The sequence below is a fragment of the Pomacea canaliculata genome, linkage group LG12, assembly GCF_003073045.1.
Source record: "Pomacea canaliculata isolate SZHN2017 linkage group LG12, ASM307304v1, whole genome shotgun sequence".
Lineage (NCBI taxonomy): Eukaryota > Metazoa > Mollusca > Gastropoda > Architaenioglossa > Ampullariidae > Pomacea > Pomacea canaliculata.
The window spans coordinates 10,730,919-10,745,260 of NC_037601.1; the positions used below are offsets into that span (position 1 = coordinate 10,730,919).

Below are 14,342 nucleotides of genomic sequence, written 5' to 3' on the forward strand. Positions count from 1 at the left end.
ATTACTCCACACTCTGGCCGCAAACTTATGCAAATGAATTCATGTCCTCTTAACTTTCCCACTGAACTTTCCTCTGCTAGGATTTCTTATTACTCTTCATCAAGTTCTTCTCTTGGGCAAGTAGCCCGGGATGCTTTCAGGCATAGCTGTGCCCTTTAGACGGTTGTGAGACCGTGTCCTTTTAGCGTTGTGTGAGACAGTGCGTCTTTAGCTGATTGTAGTGCTGCACATCTTGAGGAGATTATGCACCAGTAGCTGATTGTGGCACTGTACCCCTTCAACTGTTTGTCGATTTGTACACTGTTAGCTGATTCTGGACTTTGACACTTTTAGTTGATTGAGATGTTATTCATTTTAACTGATTGTGATGCTGCGCACTTTTAGATGATTGTAGGTTTGTTTGTCTTTAACTGATTATGGATTTGTGCATCTTCCGCCGATTGTAGTGTTGTCCTTCTCTACGTCTCGTGACTGACGTTAGGTGTACAACAAACAACAGCAGCAAAGATGAGAACCCTGTCAGCTAATATTGTCTTACAGTCGACAAAGATGAGAATCCTGTCAACTAATATTGTCTCTTATGCTATGGAGCATTTCTCCTTGCCCATCACGGTATATTTGATGGAAAAAAAAACCTTCCGGAGAACAAACAGCCTCCTCGTTCTTTGTTGCTCAGTGTTTAGAGAGGTTCTGGTCGGTTTGTTTTAACAGTAAAGGTCAGTCTTATTGTTTATCAAGTGTACCTTAGCTATATGGAGGACAGTGACTGCAGTAAAGCATACGAAGATGGGAACTGTGTTTACAACTATTGTCTTTCATTAAATACAGCTACAGCTGATTTCAGGTTATAAGCAGACAAAAACGAAAACTTTATCAGCTGTCGTACTATGTGCAGTAAGAATCGACAGCAATTCAGTAAAAATGCAGTTAGTACAAATTAATTATGGGAAGGAAAATACAAATAAATAGATTTATATTATACGTGGATGTTAGTACGTTTGTTTGTTAGTACTGTCTGTGTGCTTTGGTGTTTACTGTCTTTTCGTACTGGAGGACGTGAGACTGAGATATATTATTTGTCAGAGTTAATCATTTTCTAAAGCTTTATAATTGTCGCTCCGCCAAGCATATCCGTGTTTATTTTTATGTTTATTTTCGTTTTTCTTGATTTACAAGAAAAGCCGTGGAGGTTGAAAGCTGTCATAGCCACGTAGCGTGCAGCCAGCCAGAGGTTTGTGTCTGTCTGCTCCGCCTGGATGTTGCAAGTTACTGGACGTCAGACGGTAGCCTCGGGTGGTTCCCTGGCACTACACCATGAGGGTGTGCTTGGCGTTCTCACACGTTCACACGTACGGGTGCTGGAGTACACATATTCATTGTTTTCTTTTATTTTTCACACTTCTCCCCGACTCTTGTTTCTATCCGTGGTTTACTTTTCATGTAGCTGAAAGGTCAGAAGTTCGCGGAGGACTGATCTTAAGCACACGTCGCGTACTAATGCCAGAAGTGTGACACTAAGACAAATGACCATCTTCACACTTAAATTTGTTTACATTTAGAGGAATACGTTTTTGAGGAATAAACTAGATGTATACACGAGGGAAAAGTGAACAATGGATGACGTACAAACATTTCGTTCATAGGCATGTACTTAAGACGGTCTTTAACAAAGAGAATTCTTGTTACTTCAAAAAATTGTTTAAATGTACTCTTCTACAAAATGGCTGCTTCCACAATCGCAGCAGCTTCTGTATTCTGTGCCAGAATTATACGAGCATTGTCTTATTTTACAGAACTATCCTGCATCTTGTCTTTCATAGCCACGTAGCTATCCTGCGATGCTGTTTCTCAGAGATGCGTTGCCCAGACTGTGCTAGAGTTTGGAAAGTAAACTTTGGAGAAACTCTCGCTCGGAAACAATATGGCTGCCTTAGGTGCCGCCTGCTAGGATCGTTTCTAAAGTTAAAAGATATACTTAGTGTTTTGCCTCATTGGGACGGTACAGTCTGTTGACAGGGTGTAAATAAGACCAACTTTATCTAATATTTTTAATATTTTTTATTACAGTAAAATTATTTTATATTTTCTCAGTTTAAATCAATAGATATATAACTAAATGCTTAAACATATTAATGTGTTAGTACAAAAATTCAGCTGCGTTAAAAAGAAAATAGTTCGTTGAATTGTAAATCAGTGTATAATAATAAATAATCAACTTTCCGTTTTCTTTTAAACGCTTATTTCTTTAATCAACACGCAGCTTTCTGCAAAGTCACCGCGTCGCGGGCCGGATATGGCCCGCGGGCCGTAGGTTGGGCATCCCTGTACTAGACTGGTTGCCAGATCCATTATGGACTGTTTTTATATTCTAATGTTTAGTTTTTGCCGCTATATTTACCTACATTGTTAAAAATCTAATGTGTCAGGGACGGGTACACGAAGTCACTGTCGACACACGCCCCACACGTGCTCTTTCGTACAACACACCATAAAGATTCGACGTGGGCTAACTCCTTTATTAGGTGGGAGCTTGTATTTATTGTAGCGAGGGTAACTAAATTTACACAACTCAACATCAATACATAAACGAGACTATGAACCATAAATTTCACATTAATGTCCCAACTGTTCAACTCACTGTTGGGAGGATGTCGCAAAGACTTTCACTTTCAAACACACAATGAATAACTTTCAACCTCTCTAAAGTTCCTCCAACTGTTCAACAAAATAGTTCAACTCACTGTTTGGAGAATGTCGCCGAGACGTTCACGTTCAAACACACTACTACTCTTCCTTCGATATTCGTCCGCACATAGTCCTCCTCTAATAATCTTCCTCGAATATCTTACACTTTCAAAGTCCCCGTACAGCAAGTGCTGGTTCGGCCTAAGCACCCGGTTGGTGACCAGACCACTTCAATAATCACAATAACCACAATATCCACGCACATCTGGGGTTGATCAGACATATGCTCCAACTGCTGAAAATAATCACAATAACCACAATATCCACGCACAGCTGGAGTTGATCAGACATATACTCAACTGCTGAAAATAATCACAATAACCACAATATCCACGCACAGCTGGAGTTGATCAGACATATACTCAACTGCTGAAAATAATCACAATAACCACAATATCCACGCACAGCTGGAGTTGATCAGACATATACTCCAACTGCTGAAGATCATATTCTAAACGTCTTCCTTCTTTGATAGTTTCTAATGACTTCTCCTTCTCCAGGGGATTCAGTTCCCGTCATCTGCCATCCCGATGTAGGATACTCTCAAGAACCTCAGCGAAACAATGCTCTTCCTCCACCCTATCACTGCCAGGCAGGTGCGCTGTCACACTAGCAACTACACTTACACGCCACGCTCTCAGCCCCTCCTGTAGTTAGGGATCCGTTTCAGTGGGTCCTCCTTAACTGTTCCTCCAAGTTAGCTCCTTTACTCAGCAAGGAACTCCATGCACAGATTTCTCTGTCTGTATTCACACCTGTACAGCTACGACCAACCGTCTCAGCGGCTACCTCGGGAATCCTCCTTACTCGTTCCTCCCCATTAGTTCCTTTACTCGACAAGGAACCAGATGCACTGATTCCCCTGTCTGTATTCACACCTGTACAGCTAGACCAACCGTCTCGGCGGCCGCCTCGGGAATCCTCCAACTCAGCATTTTTCATACATCAGAGATTCGGTGAACCTTGCTCACTTCTGCACGTTATTTTCTTGAAATCCTCACTTTACACGCATTCTATCTAATGCACGGGTAAGGGTGATAATTCCTGCCTATTAACAGACAGAGGCAACACCCCCCCCCCATTCCTAACATAATGTAATTTAACTTTACCCTACTTTAATGCTAAGGAGACTGTTGGTTTATGCGTTTGTAGTTATAATTGTTAAGCAATGACCATATTTTGACCACTCTTTATATAATTAACCTCTTTTATATTGTTTTATATTACAGCTTTTCTCTTTCTAGGCAATTTCATTATCTTCTAAAAGCATGTGTGGAGTGCTGTCTCCACAGCTGCATATAAGAGGTTCTTGCATAAAGTATAATATTCACTATTTGATTCTCACTGTGCCCACTCTATATTGTAAGAGCTATTTGAATTGTCAGAAGAATGAATAGTGTCGGGGATCTTTTCGTTTCTTAGTTTCTTTGCTTTCATGCTTATGTTTCACTTTCCGTGTGCTCTCGGTGCCGATTTAAGGACTACCTTTCTTTCTGCTAAAGAATTAAAAAATACTGAGGTTGATATTGTCAGGGTTTTATTGCAAATGTAGTCAATTTCTCTGCGTTACCGTTTCGTTTAATACTTATACAAGAAGGAGAAAATTTCATAACTTGGTTATGGATCTCATTTATGACCCTTAATATTTCATATACTTCTTGTTCTGTTAGAGGTTTGATTTTGTAGGGTTTGGAATGCTAATAATGAGTCAGATATCGCAAAATACTGTCGGCCTGTCCTCTCCTTAATTTCATGTAGGATTGTCAGGATTGGGGGGGGGGGGGAAGAAAAGCCAAGTTTTATCTCACTAGCCAAACTGGATACGTAATTTTTGAAAGTTGAAAATGAAAATTTTGTCGGTCCATTTGAAGGGGGTAAAAATAATTCAGCAAAATAGAATATGCATCGTATATATATATATAGACGAAATGCATACTGCATAAAATAGTCAGCTACTAAAATTTGTCGTCTTACTAACATCAGCTAACACGGAGATGCTGATGGATAACGGAGATATTTTTATTTAGGAACAGACATCTTTCTATAGTGTACATTCGCAGGAGCACAAAAACCTGAACCCAGGATAGCCAATCCTCACTATAGCAATGAGGATTGGATTTCCCAGTTCAGATCTTGTCTTGGACATGCCGTTTGTAATGGCAGCCGTTTACAAGGCTTTACTGTGACAGAGCCTTGGTTGATGGCGGAGTAAAACATCAATCCACCGCCCTCCCCCAACAGAAGCACAAAGAGACAGTTGTAGTGAAGAATATTTGCCGAGGCATCTTATTGTTTCATACCGCCAGCATCCACCAAGATCGCTAGACATTGTTTCTGTTTCGAGAAATATGCTGCTTCATATACACTCGACCGTTATGGGCTGTTTTGCCAAAGCTTTCTCCAAAGCGCATCAACGTCCTCTAAATAAGTGGCTGAAGATATATATCAGTTGCTATTTCTTTGAAATTATCGTTGTCCTGTTTTTGTTGGAAGTCAAATGAAGTACTGATGATTGGATGTTATCTTGTGGGGCTTATCTGATGATACAACCCGTCGTCGTTGCTTATATTGAATCTTTGAATCATCATACAAGCAGCTTGTCAAAAGAAGTTTGAACCACATTGATTTGTTAATGATTCCTGTGTCTAAAAGGATTATTAAAGTATAGAATATTTTTGAAGGTCTCCCTGATTGGGGACACATATCTCGCTCTAAAGGCTCATTTTATATCACTAATGCCCTGAACACGAAATCGCAAGGAAAAACAAAAATCTCGAGAAATAAAATAAAAATGCTTTCCTCGGGTGTTCAAATCTCCATTTTGGCCTGAATCCCCGTGTACTGTCAGTACCGGTGGAATCATGGCTGATACAAGTTTTGAAGTATCGCAAAAGTGTCGTCTTCCAGGGTCCGTTCCTACTGTACAGAAGATAATTTTTCTTGTCCAACAACACAGAGCAGCTGCACAAACACCTGAAGTTAACTCAAATTCCACTCTTCAAGCCACAGTGTTGTACCTGTGACCGGCGACACAAGATGTTAGAAACGTACACACAGTAAATGATAACCAATATCCACAACAGTATTCCCGAAAATATATCTCTGCTTTTTCATTTCTATGTACTCGGAGGCTTAATATTCCCTTAGGAATTATTATTAGTATATTATGTATTCTGCTTCACGTTTAAAGTTTTCTTTTTGGATTAAGTTGTCTCCATTTGAGAGAAAGAGAGTTGAGTTGATCATGCTGACCAACAGCCAAAAGATCGTGATATACATTGCGGGTTTTTTTTTTAAAGACATAGCTTTAAGCATAAAAGAACGGCTGGCAATGTCTAGGTGAGTATCTAAACAGGCATCTCCTCCGTGTCGTCCTCAGTCAGGGTGTGCGCGAGTAAAAGGGCCATCAGGCTTGTCTAAGCAGGTGGCAAATTTGACACCTTGAAGGCGTATGTGTCTATGTACAGGCTGAGGCGGCGGTACGTCCCACTTCCTCCCTTTTCTTTCCAGCTTCTGAGCCTGCGCAGCCCCCAGACCCGCGGGCGCATAAAGTTGGCCGCGAAGAGCGCAGGCGACGTGGTAATCACAGGCTTGACAATCTTCACCTTGAAACCCAATCGGGGCTTAATTTCTTTCCTTGACAAAATTATGAGGGCGATTACAGACACAGTTGCTCGTAAATTTGTGGTTATTTTGACTCCAGTATACATAGAAGCTCCCTTCTCGACAAGAGCATAATGGCCAGGTGAAAAGAATGAAGAAATAAACTGGAGTTTACTCGCATGGATGCAGGCGCCATTGTGGCAGAGAAAACGTTGTCGACCTCCACAAGCAGAGACTCCACAGACTTTAGGGCCTGCGGATGGATGGAGGATCACCTTTCTCGTAAGCTGTCGCCAACACCTGCTTTGCAACGTGCTGCCTGTGACCTTTCGAAAAAGGCAATTACCTGTTTTGTTGGGTGACACTAGTGTATCGCGCTGTCAGCCTGTACCAAGTGTAAACCCAGTGATTTGCACGCAGGACCACGAGCAGTACTCCCGTCAGTTATCAGCGGTGCCCCACTAGCCCCCAAAGAAAGACCAAAATTATTTACACAGCACATGAGCTGAGAAGAAAGCCAAAATGTTCACATTAAACGAGAACTAAAATCTGTGTGGATTACTATATCATAATAAATAAATAACATAAATCTTGTTCCGTTAAATAAAAGTGTCGATGTTTTGGCGAGACTTTAATGAGACTACACCATTAGGTTATTAGGAGAAATCATCACAAATTATTTAATGAAATTACCGATGCTTAAACAAGGCATAGAATAAATGAAAGCGAAACTAAGCCGATCGAACCGATTTATATATATATAAAACTGTAGCACGTAATTACCGTCTGAATATTTGTTAACTTTTTTGTGTCACCATGTGAATACATGAGTACAGCTTTGTGTACATCACAAATATGAGTGTGATCAATCATGGATATGCCTACAACTGTGACTATGTCACAAAATGAAAACAGTTTTGTGGACGTTGTAACTATTTGTTTCGCGTATGGAAAATACAAGACGGTTTTGTCTTCACGCTGTTCACCCCGGTTGGTTCGCTGTTGCGAGTGTCAAGATTGGTTTATTCTCGTCCCCCATTTCGCCGTCTCGTGATGGCCACCATTTGATAACGATCTAACAGACCTTCTACAGAGAGATCAGATGTATAGCAGTCCAGTGTTATATGGCCAAAAATTTACATTTGCCTTATGAATGGTGTCTCCGTGGATTTGAGAATTTAGTGAAAGTGGGTACTGCAATGCCACCCATGGGTAGATCGAAGCACAAACCTGCTTGCATTTTCTGACAAAAGCTTGAGAAGGATCTGTGCAGCTGTTAGTGACAGTATATATATATATAGTGCTGAATAAATTAACCCTGACGATGGAACATCTTTCAGACAAAAACAAATAAAAAACAACAACAAAATCGCTAATAGTTTCTACATATCGTACAGATGTATTTGTTCTCCTGTGACTTGTAAAAAATGCAGTTGTCCAACTGACTCCCTGGGTATTCTTGCAGGGAGAGATTTTCACAGACTGCATCGATTGACACTTCTTTCTTTCATTAAGGTGTTACGCTTGCTGTTAACATTTGCTGATATATTGGAATTGTGTTTTCTGGTTTTGTTTTTAACTGCCTGTCAAGACGTGCAAGTGTATATAGGAGAAGCTAATATCTAAGGCGGATCTCTTTAGCTTTCTGATTTCATTTATTCACTGGACTCAGAAGTAGAATGTCGCTGGCCTAATCACTATCCATCCGCAGATGATATGCATCTGATTTATCAGTAATAGGTACTTGATTTAAAAGTAGCATGTATCTGATTTATCACATGGTGCATTTATTTCATCCTTGTTTCACAGATTTTCATTAGCCATATCATGTTTATTTGCTTATATTTGATGCAGTCTTGAGACTCAGATGTGTGGTTTGCAAAATGTCGCATAGCTTTTCGCAGGAAACACCAAGGTGGTTCAGGTATTTTTTACACCGCGCGACAATCCCACGCGTAGAGGAGGAGGCCTCACCTCCCTGGGCCTCAAGCCACTTCCACGTACACTTGTACGAACAGCAACGGGTAGAACCAGTAACACTAGTGGTCATACCCTCATGGCTTGATTTACGACCTTTAAATTAGAGGGTTGTGTGCATGTGTAGTGAGCGACCGGCTTACATGGGAAGTGGGGAGGGCTGGTGAAGAGTGATGTTATCCTACAGACCTAAAGAAAGTCCAGACGGGGCAGGGAGGGCAACCGCCAGAGAACATATTTTTTTTTTTTTGCCACCATTGGGCTCGTGGATTCCTCCTGGAGACAAAGTGTTGGTTTATGCTGGTTTTTTGTACATTATGATACTCTATTGTTTGTTAAAACATCCGAAAATGACATATTTCCAAGTGATTTAAAGCAAATTTAAGAAAATAGCATTGCATTCATGTTTTCAGTAAAGAAGTTAGTCCATGTTTTAATTTACTTTGTCTATAAATGGGTTGAGAAAATGCCCAGTTTTGCGAAAAAATTACTTGTATCTAAGGAATTTTCGTTTTGTGCCTTTCTTTTAAAGCGTAGCATTTTGCTGGCCACAGCTAATGTGACTGAACGGTTTTAAAATTGTAGTTTTACAGTTGTATCGTGTTGATATAAAGATAAGCACACATAAATGTGATTATGTTTATGTAATCTAGTACTGATTGTAATCTTATACCATTCTAGTTGCTGACACTCATAAAGAGGAGCAAAGATCTTCGAATGCTCTCAATCAAAAGCCCCTCAGGTGTGTGTGTGCGCGCGCGCTCGCTAGCTCGCGAGCAAGAAAGATGGAAGAGAAACACGACAGAAGTCTTCCGAAGTCGCTAACATTTTGTACTAAGTTTTTTTCCCCCCATAGCGATATGTAAATAGTTGATCTTGGAGTAAGTTTTAAAGAGGTCAAGATCTTGTGCGGAGTGGCCATAAGGCAGGAGTGAAGGGTAAGCTAAGGAAGTCAATTTCTAATTTGGATGTCAAAAATGTAAATAAACAAACTTTTCAGTCTCCTGATGGTGGCTTGTCGTTCTTGCCACATTCGGGTTTCCCGGAGGTCCCGCGAGAGGCGCTAGCTGCATGCCTACTGTCAGGCGCGGAGTTAAGCACACCACATGTGCTCATTGATGACTTGGTGCCGGGAGTTTAATTGACAAGCCGATGGGCTGCGGGGAGGTGCGCAATGCTTGTCTGCAATTATATGTTTTAATGTGCGTTAGCAGGCGGCATGCCCAGCCCCGTGTGTGTTTGGTTCTGGCACACATTCTTCTGGGGGATGCCATCTCCTTCTCTCGTAAAGTGTCTGCTGTAGCTATGTGCGAGTCGACAAAGCTTCACAAACCATAGCTGTGTGTTCTCTCACCGCTCTCTGATTGAGTCCAGGTCGCACTTCATTGCTCTCCCGCTTCTATTCTTCTCTTTGTGCCGAATTGGCGGCGGGCTTGCTGAGTTTTATACTTGAGCAAAAACAGCATAACTTCCTTTTGGATTTTTTTTTGGGGAAAAAAGAACTGTTTGTCTGCTTTTGCACTTAGGTAAAAGAGAACTTTTGCCTTCTTCTGCAATTGGCATTGCCTGCATTATCGTTTTCTTGTTTGAATCAAAACTAAACTGTTGATGACACGAAACCAACAATTTGTCCAGCTATGTCTTTCAGTTTCTTTAGTTCTTGACGTATATGTATGCACCTGCAAATAATAGTTTTTTCGTATCCTTATTCTCTCTCTCTCTCTTTCGCACACACACGCACACAACACAAAACACAAAAAAGTTAGCCATCTCTCATCAATAGAATACACCATCAGCTACAAACCAATGCACGTGCAAATACACTGCGGCGCAATGCGTCGATAAAAGCCAGATCTTTTATGACTAAATCGGTAAAATGCATGGGTAGGCAGGCTAGTTGCAGGCGATATCATCAACAAGTATGGCTGTTTATTACCGAGCCTGGCGTCACTGAAGCTCCAACGCAGCAGCAGATGTGAGAGGCAGAGAAAGGCAGCTGTAGCCTTATGTTGAGGTTGTACACATCAACGCAGTGGCGGCTTATTTTCTCCTGTACAGTAACGATCTGATCAAGTAAACAGCCGACCGTGTGCAGAAAGGAATGTACTAGGTTTTAACATGGATTCTTAGGGTCTTAGGTCTGTACACCCGAGGCAGTTGTGGACATCGCCTGCAGGCAAGCCCACATGGCGTCTTTCTTTGCATTGGCCAATCCATCTGGTCAAGGTGATCCTAGAGCCGTTTGGTCAAGTCAGAAACGGAAGATATACGTAAATCTCGAGCAGTCACAAGGCAACAATTTTGCCACCATCTTAATACATGCTGCAGAACACATTGAAGAAACCTCTCCTTTTCCGGTCAGATTGTACAAATTGTCAAGTTATCACTGCTCTATCGCCTTCCTTGCCACAGTTTTATTATGACCTGCCAGAGCCACCTAGTCTTCCTTGAGGAACATTGCACCGAATGAAGCTTCATGGACCATCCAAATTTTCCCTCGTAAATCGACTGCAGCCAAAATGGAATTGCCGCGAAAATCACGTTTGATAGATCGCTCTTCTGCAGCTTCAACAAATTGCTCCGTCGGAACTTCCCTTCGAGCTTCTTGTTTCCCTCGTGTATCACGCAGCATTATCTCCCTCTATCACGGGCAGCCGGTCAGAGCGCGAGCTCTCCACTCAAAGTTCACTGGGAAAGGAGAATGCTGTCGACACAAGGGAGATCTGAATCCTTAATAATAAACAAAAGCACTTTCTCTATCTCTCTGAATGATAACAATACACGGTGCCAATGTAAATAAAAGACATCGTGTACAGGTAAAATCCCCAGAAACTGCAAAGGACATTGTGGCAAGGCTTTACTTGAATCTCCAGCGAGCACCTCGAGTTAAATGTGACACATACATAAACACACCACATACACTGCCTAATCCAAAAGCTAAGTTTCTATTTAAAAGTATCTGAATTTGAGTACACAATTGCACCAGAACATTTGAGCTACTACCCATGAAAACAGATTGCTATTATATATATATCTTTCATACTTCCTTTTTAGTCTCACACACACATTATACTATGCTATTTCAATTTTTTATTTTTATTTTACGTTGCTCTTAGAGACACACACACACATTGTCAACATTCTTCTTCTGGTATCGGTCCGTATCTGGTGCCTCGATTTTTCATTTGCTTGCACCATATTCATTCTGGACAAGGTTCATTTTGTGCTTGTATCTGTTCATCGCTTCTTGTCCACAATGGGGCAGTTCCCTTCAGATGACGCTGAGCCAGGAAATTGGCATCGTCAACACAATTCTGGGGAAGTCCTCCCTTCCCGGTCTCCAGCACTCGGTGTTCTATTATACGCAGTAGCCTTTGTTGGGAAAACGGAATGCAGACAGAAGAGCTTTCAAGGCAGAGTACTGCCAATATCTTCTTTACATAACGGTGGAAACTTTGCAGTGTTCTGGAAGTGATATAATGGTGTGTGTGTGTGTCTGTCTGTCCTTGCTGCTTTTTGTGCGTTTGTGTGTGTGCTTGCATGTGAGAGAGAGAGAAAAAAAGAGAGAGAGAGAAAGAAAGAGAGAAAGAAAGAAAGAAAGAAAGAAAGAAAGAAAAAAAGCATGGTTATCTGAAAAAGCTAGTGATAATATTACATGAGTGGAAGGTAGGGACAATGAAACATCAGTTCATCCAGGGACCTGACAGGTCCGTGAGTCCACTGGTCAACTCTTGTCCGTCGTAAAGAGTTAGTTTTATCGCGATGAATGTGTAAAGAGTTGTCCTTATCTCCCTGCTTGTGTAAATTACATGTGGGGCGGTTTTCTCTTACAAGTTCATGAAGTCTGCAGGTATGAGTGGCAACTGACAACGAGTTCGAAGACAGTGCCCCTTGTTGTTTACAGAACTGTTGTCGTTATGTTTATTTTACGCCGATTCTCGTCACTTATGTTGTCTGCACTTCATCAGTCGTCCTGAGGAGAGTGGTAATGACCATCACCACCAGCACTACTAGTACTTCTCAGGCTCATCTCGTTCACCAAAATAATCTTGTTCACCCACCGCTGCCGTGAAGATGTGTACATAGTGGCGAAAATCAGTGAAGTTCCCCAGCATGCAGCAGGAGACACTTGCAGTTTAGTATGTCAGACATCAAAACATATCTGATGGATCTGTCAAAGTTCCGTTGCCCCAGAGCAATCTTGTGATGTCCGCAGAAGTGAGTCTGTGATTGCTATGCGTCTCGTGGACATGGGAGCCATATGTCACAGCAGCAGCAAGAGATAGCAGGCGTGTGTGACAGCCCACACGATTGACGCCAAACTGAGTGCCGGCGCCTGTATGAGCACCATGTCCACGATATGATGGAATGGGCCACAGCTCCTTAATAGCATATGAGACACAGACAAACACACAAAGTCAGACGATATTTTCTTGTTTTTGCAGACGCATGTTTCCAACACTGAGGGTTTCCTTCAGCGGCCTGGAGCCGGACAGTCGCTACTTCGTACTGATGGACGTGGTTGGAGTGGACAACAAACGCTACCGCTACGCCTACCATCGGTCGTCGTGGCTGGTGGCCGGCAAGGCTGACCCTCCGCTGGCCGCGCGCCTCCACCAGCACCACGACTCCCCCGTGTCCGGTGAGCAGCTGGCTCGCCAAACAGTGTCCTTCGAGAAACTCAAGCTGACTAACAACCTCCTGGATAAAGCTGGCCATGTAAGTGCGTCCACATTTATCACCAAATAGACGATAGACAGAAGTCTGGCTACAGTAAACCAAGGCAGTTAAATTATATATATATAGAAAAAAATTAAACACTTTAAACTTTGTTGTAAAAGTTCGATTTCATCATTTTCTGTCTTGATTGCTGTGGGTCTAACCGACCACACATGCTGCCATTAAATGTGTGAACTGAACACCATCCACAGTATGGCAATACACATATACTGGCTGCTGATAGAATGATCAATGATTAATGAGCACCCAACGGCTGGCTTGTGTCACTTCGTAACTGTCAATTTTGCTGGTGAAAGTAAAGTGTCATTTATCTTTCCTTAATATATTTATTTGTCAATTCGCAAAAAAAGTCCAGTAAAGAGAATGAAGGCGAGAGAGACTGTAGCTAGCCGCCATGTAGACATAGAGACTGTCGCTAGGTGAGGTACGCACTTGTCAAGCAATGCTTTACTCACAGTCATATTTATTAACATTTGAAAGAGCAGAATCAGGAAATGTGTAAGAATCTCGTAATGTGTACAGCTATAATATTTCAGATTATACTCAATTCGATGCACAAGTACCAGCCACGGATCCACATCGTAAAGAAGAGCGACACCACACCGGCACAAGGGCCGAGCACTCTGGAGGGCGAGCTGCATCGTACTTTCGTGTTTCCAGAGTGTGTCTTTATTGCTGTAACTGCATACCAGAACCAGCTGGTGAGTGATGTTCTGCCTTTATACCTGTCACTTCCTAGAAAAGGCAGGTGTCGAGTGTTCTGGCGTCGTTACACCTGCCACCCTACCTTAACCAGGGCGGTCCGGTGGTGCAACGGTTAGCGCCCGTCACCACTACAGTGAGGGTTGGCTGCCCTGGGTTCAGCTCTCGTCTCGGGCACGCTGTTCTTTCTCTGCGTGTGGCATCCGTTTACAGGGCTGGCTGACTTTATGTCACTGGTGGTCCTTAGTATTTTAGTGTTACAGACTGTCAGCAAGTATTATCTACTTAAAGTCATTAGTTGTGACTAAATCCTTAGTACTGAGTGCTACAGACTGTGTCTGCAAGGATTATCGGCTTTATGTCACCGGTCATCCGTAATATTAAAGATTGTGTCTACAAGTATCTACAGTGCGTCACTAGTAGTCGTTAGTATTTCAGTGCTACAGTCTGCAAGTATTATTTGCCGTTAAGTCATTAATAATCCTCAGTATTTTAGTGTCAGACTGTCTCCAAATTGTATTTTATGCTAGTGACTAGTAATCTTTAGTATTTTAGTGTTATAGACTATGTCTGCG

The 14,342-nt window shown here is 42.0% G+C and overlaps 1 protein-coding gene across 1 annotated transcript in view; it reads left to right on the top strand.

Annotated features, from left to right (window-relative positions):
• Positions 1 to 14,342, top strand: part of LOC112576930 (T-box transcription factor TBX20-like) — a 51,544-nt gene that overhangs the window by 22,465 nt on the left and 14,737 nt on the right. Inside the window, exons 3-4 of the mRNA XM_025259806.1 lie at positions 12,771 to 13,044; positions 13,602 to 13,766. Coding sequence (XP_025115591.1) covers positions 12,771 to 13,044; positions 13,602 to 13,766 — 439 coding nt within the window. The remainder of the gene's footprint in view (positions 1 to 12,770; positions 13,045 to 13,601; positions 13,767 to 14,342) is intronic.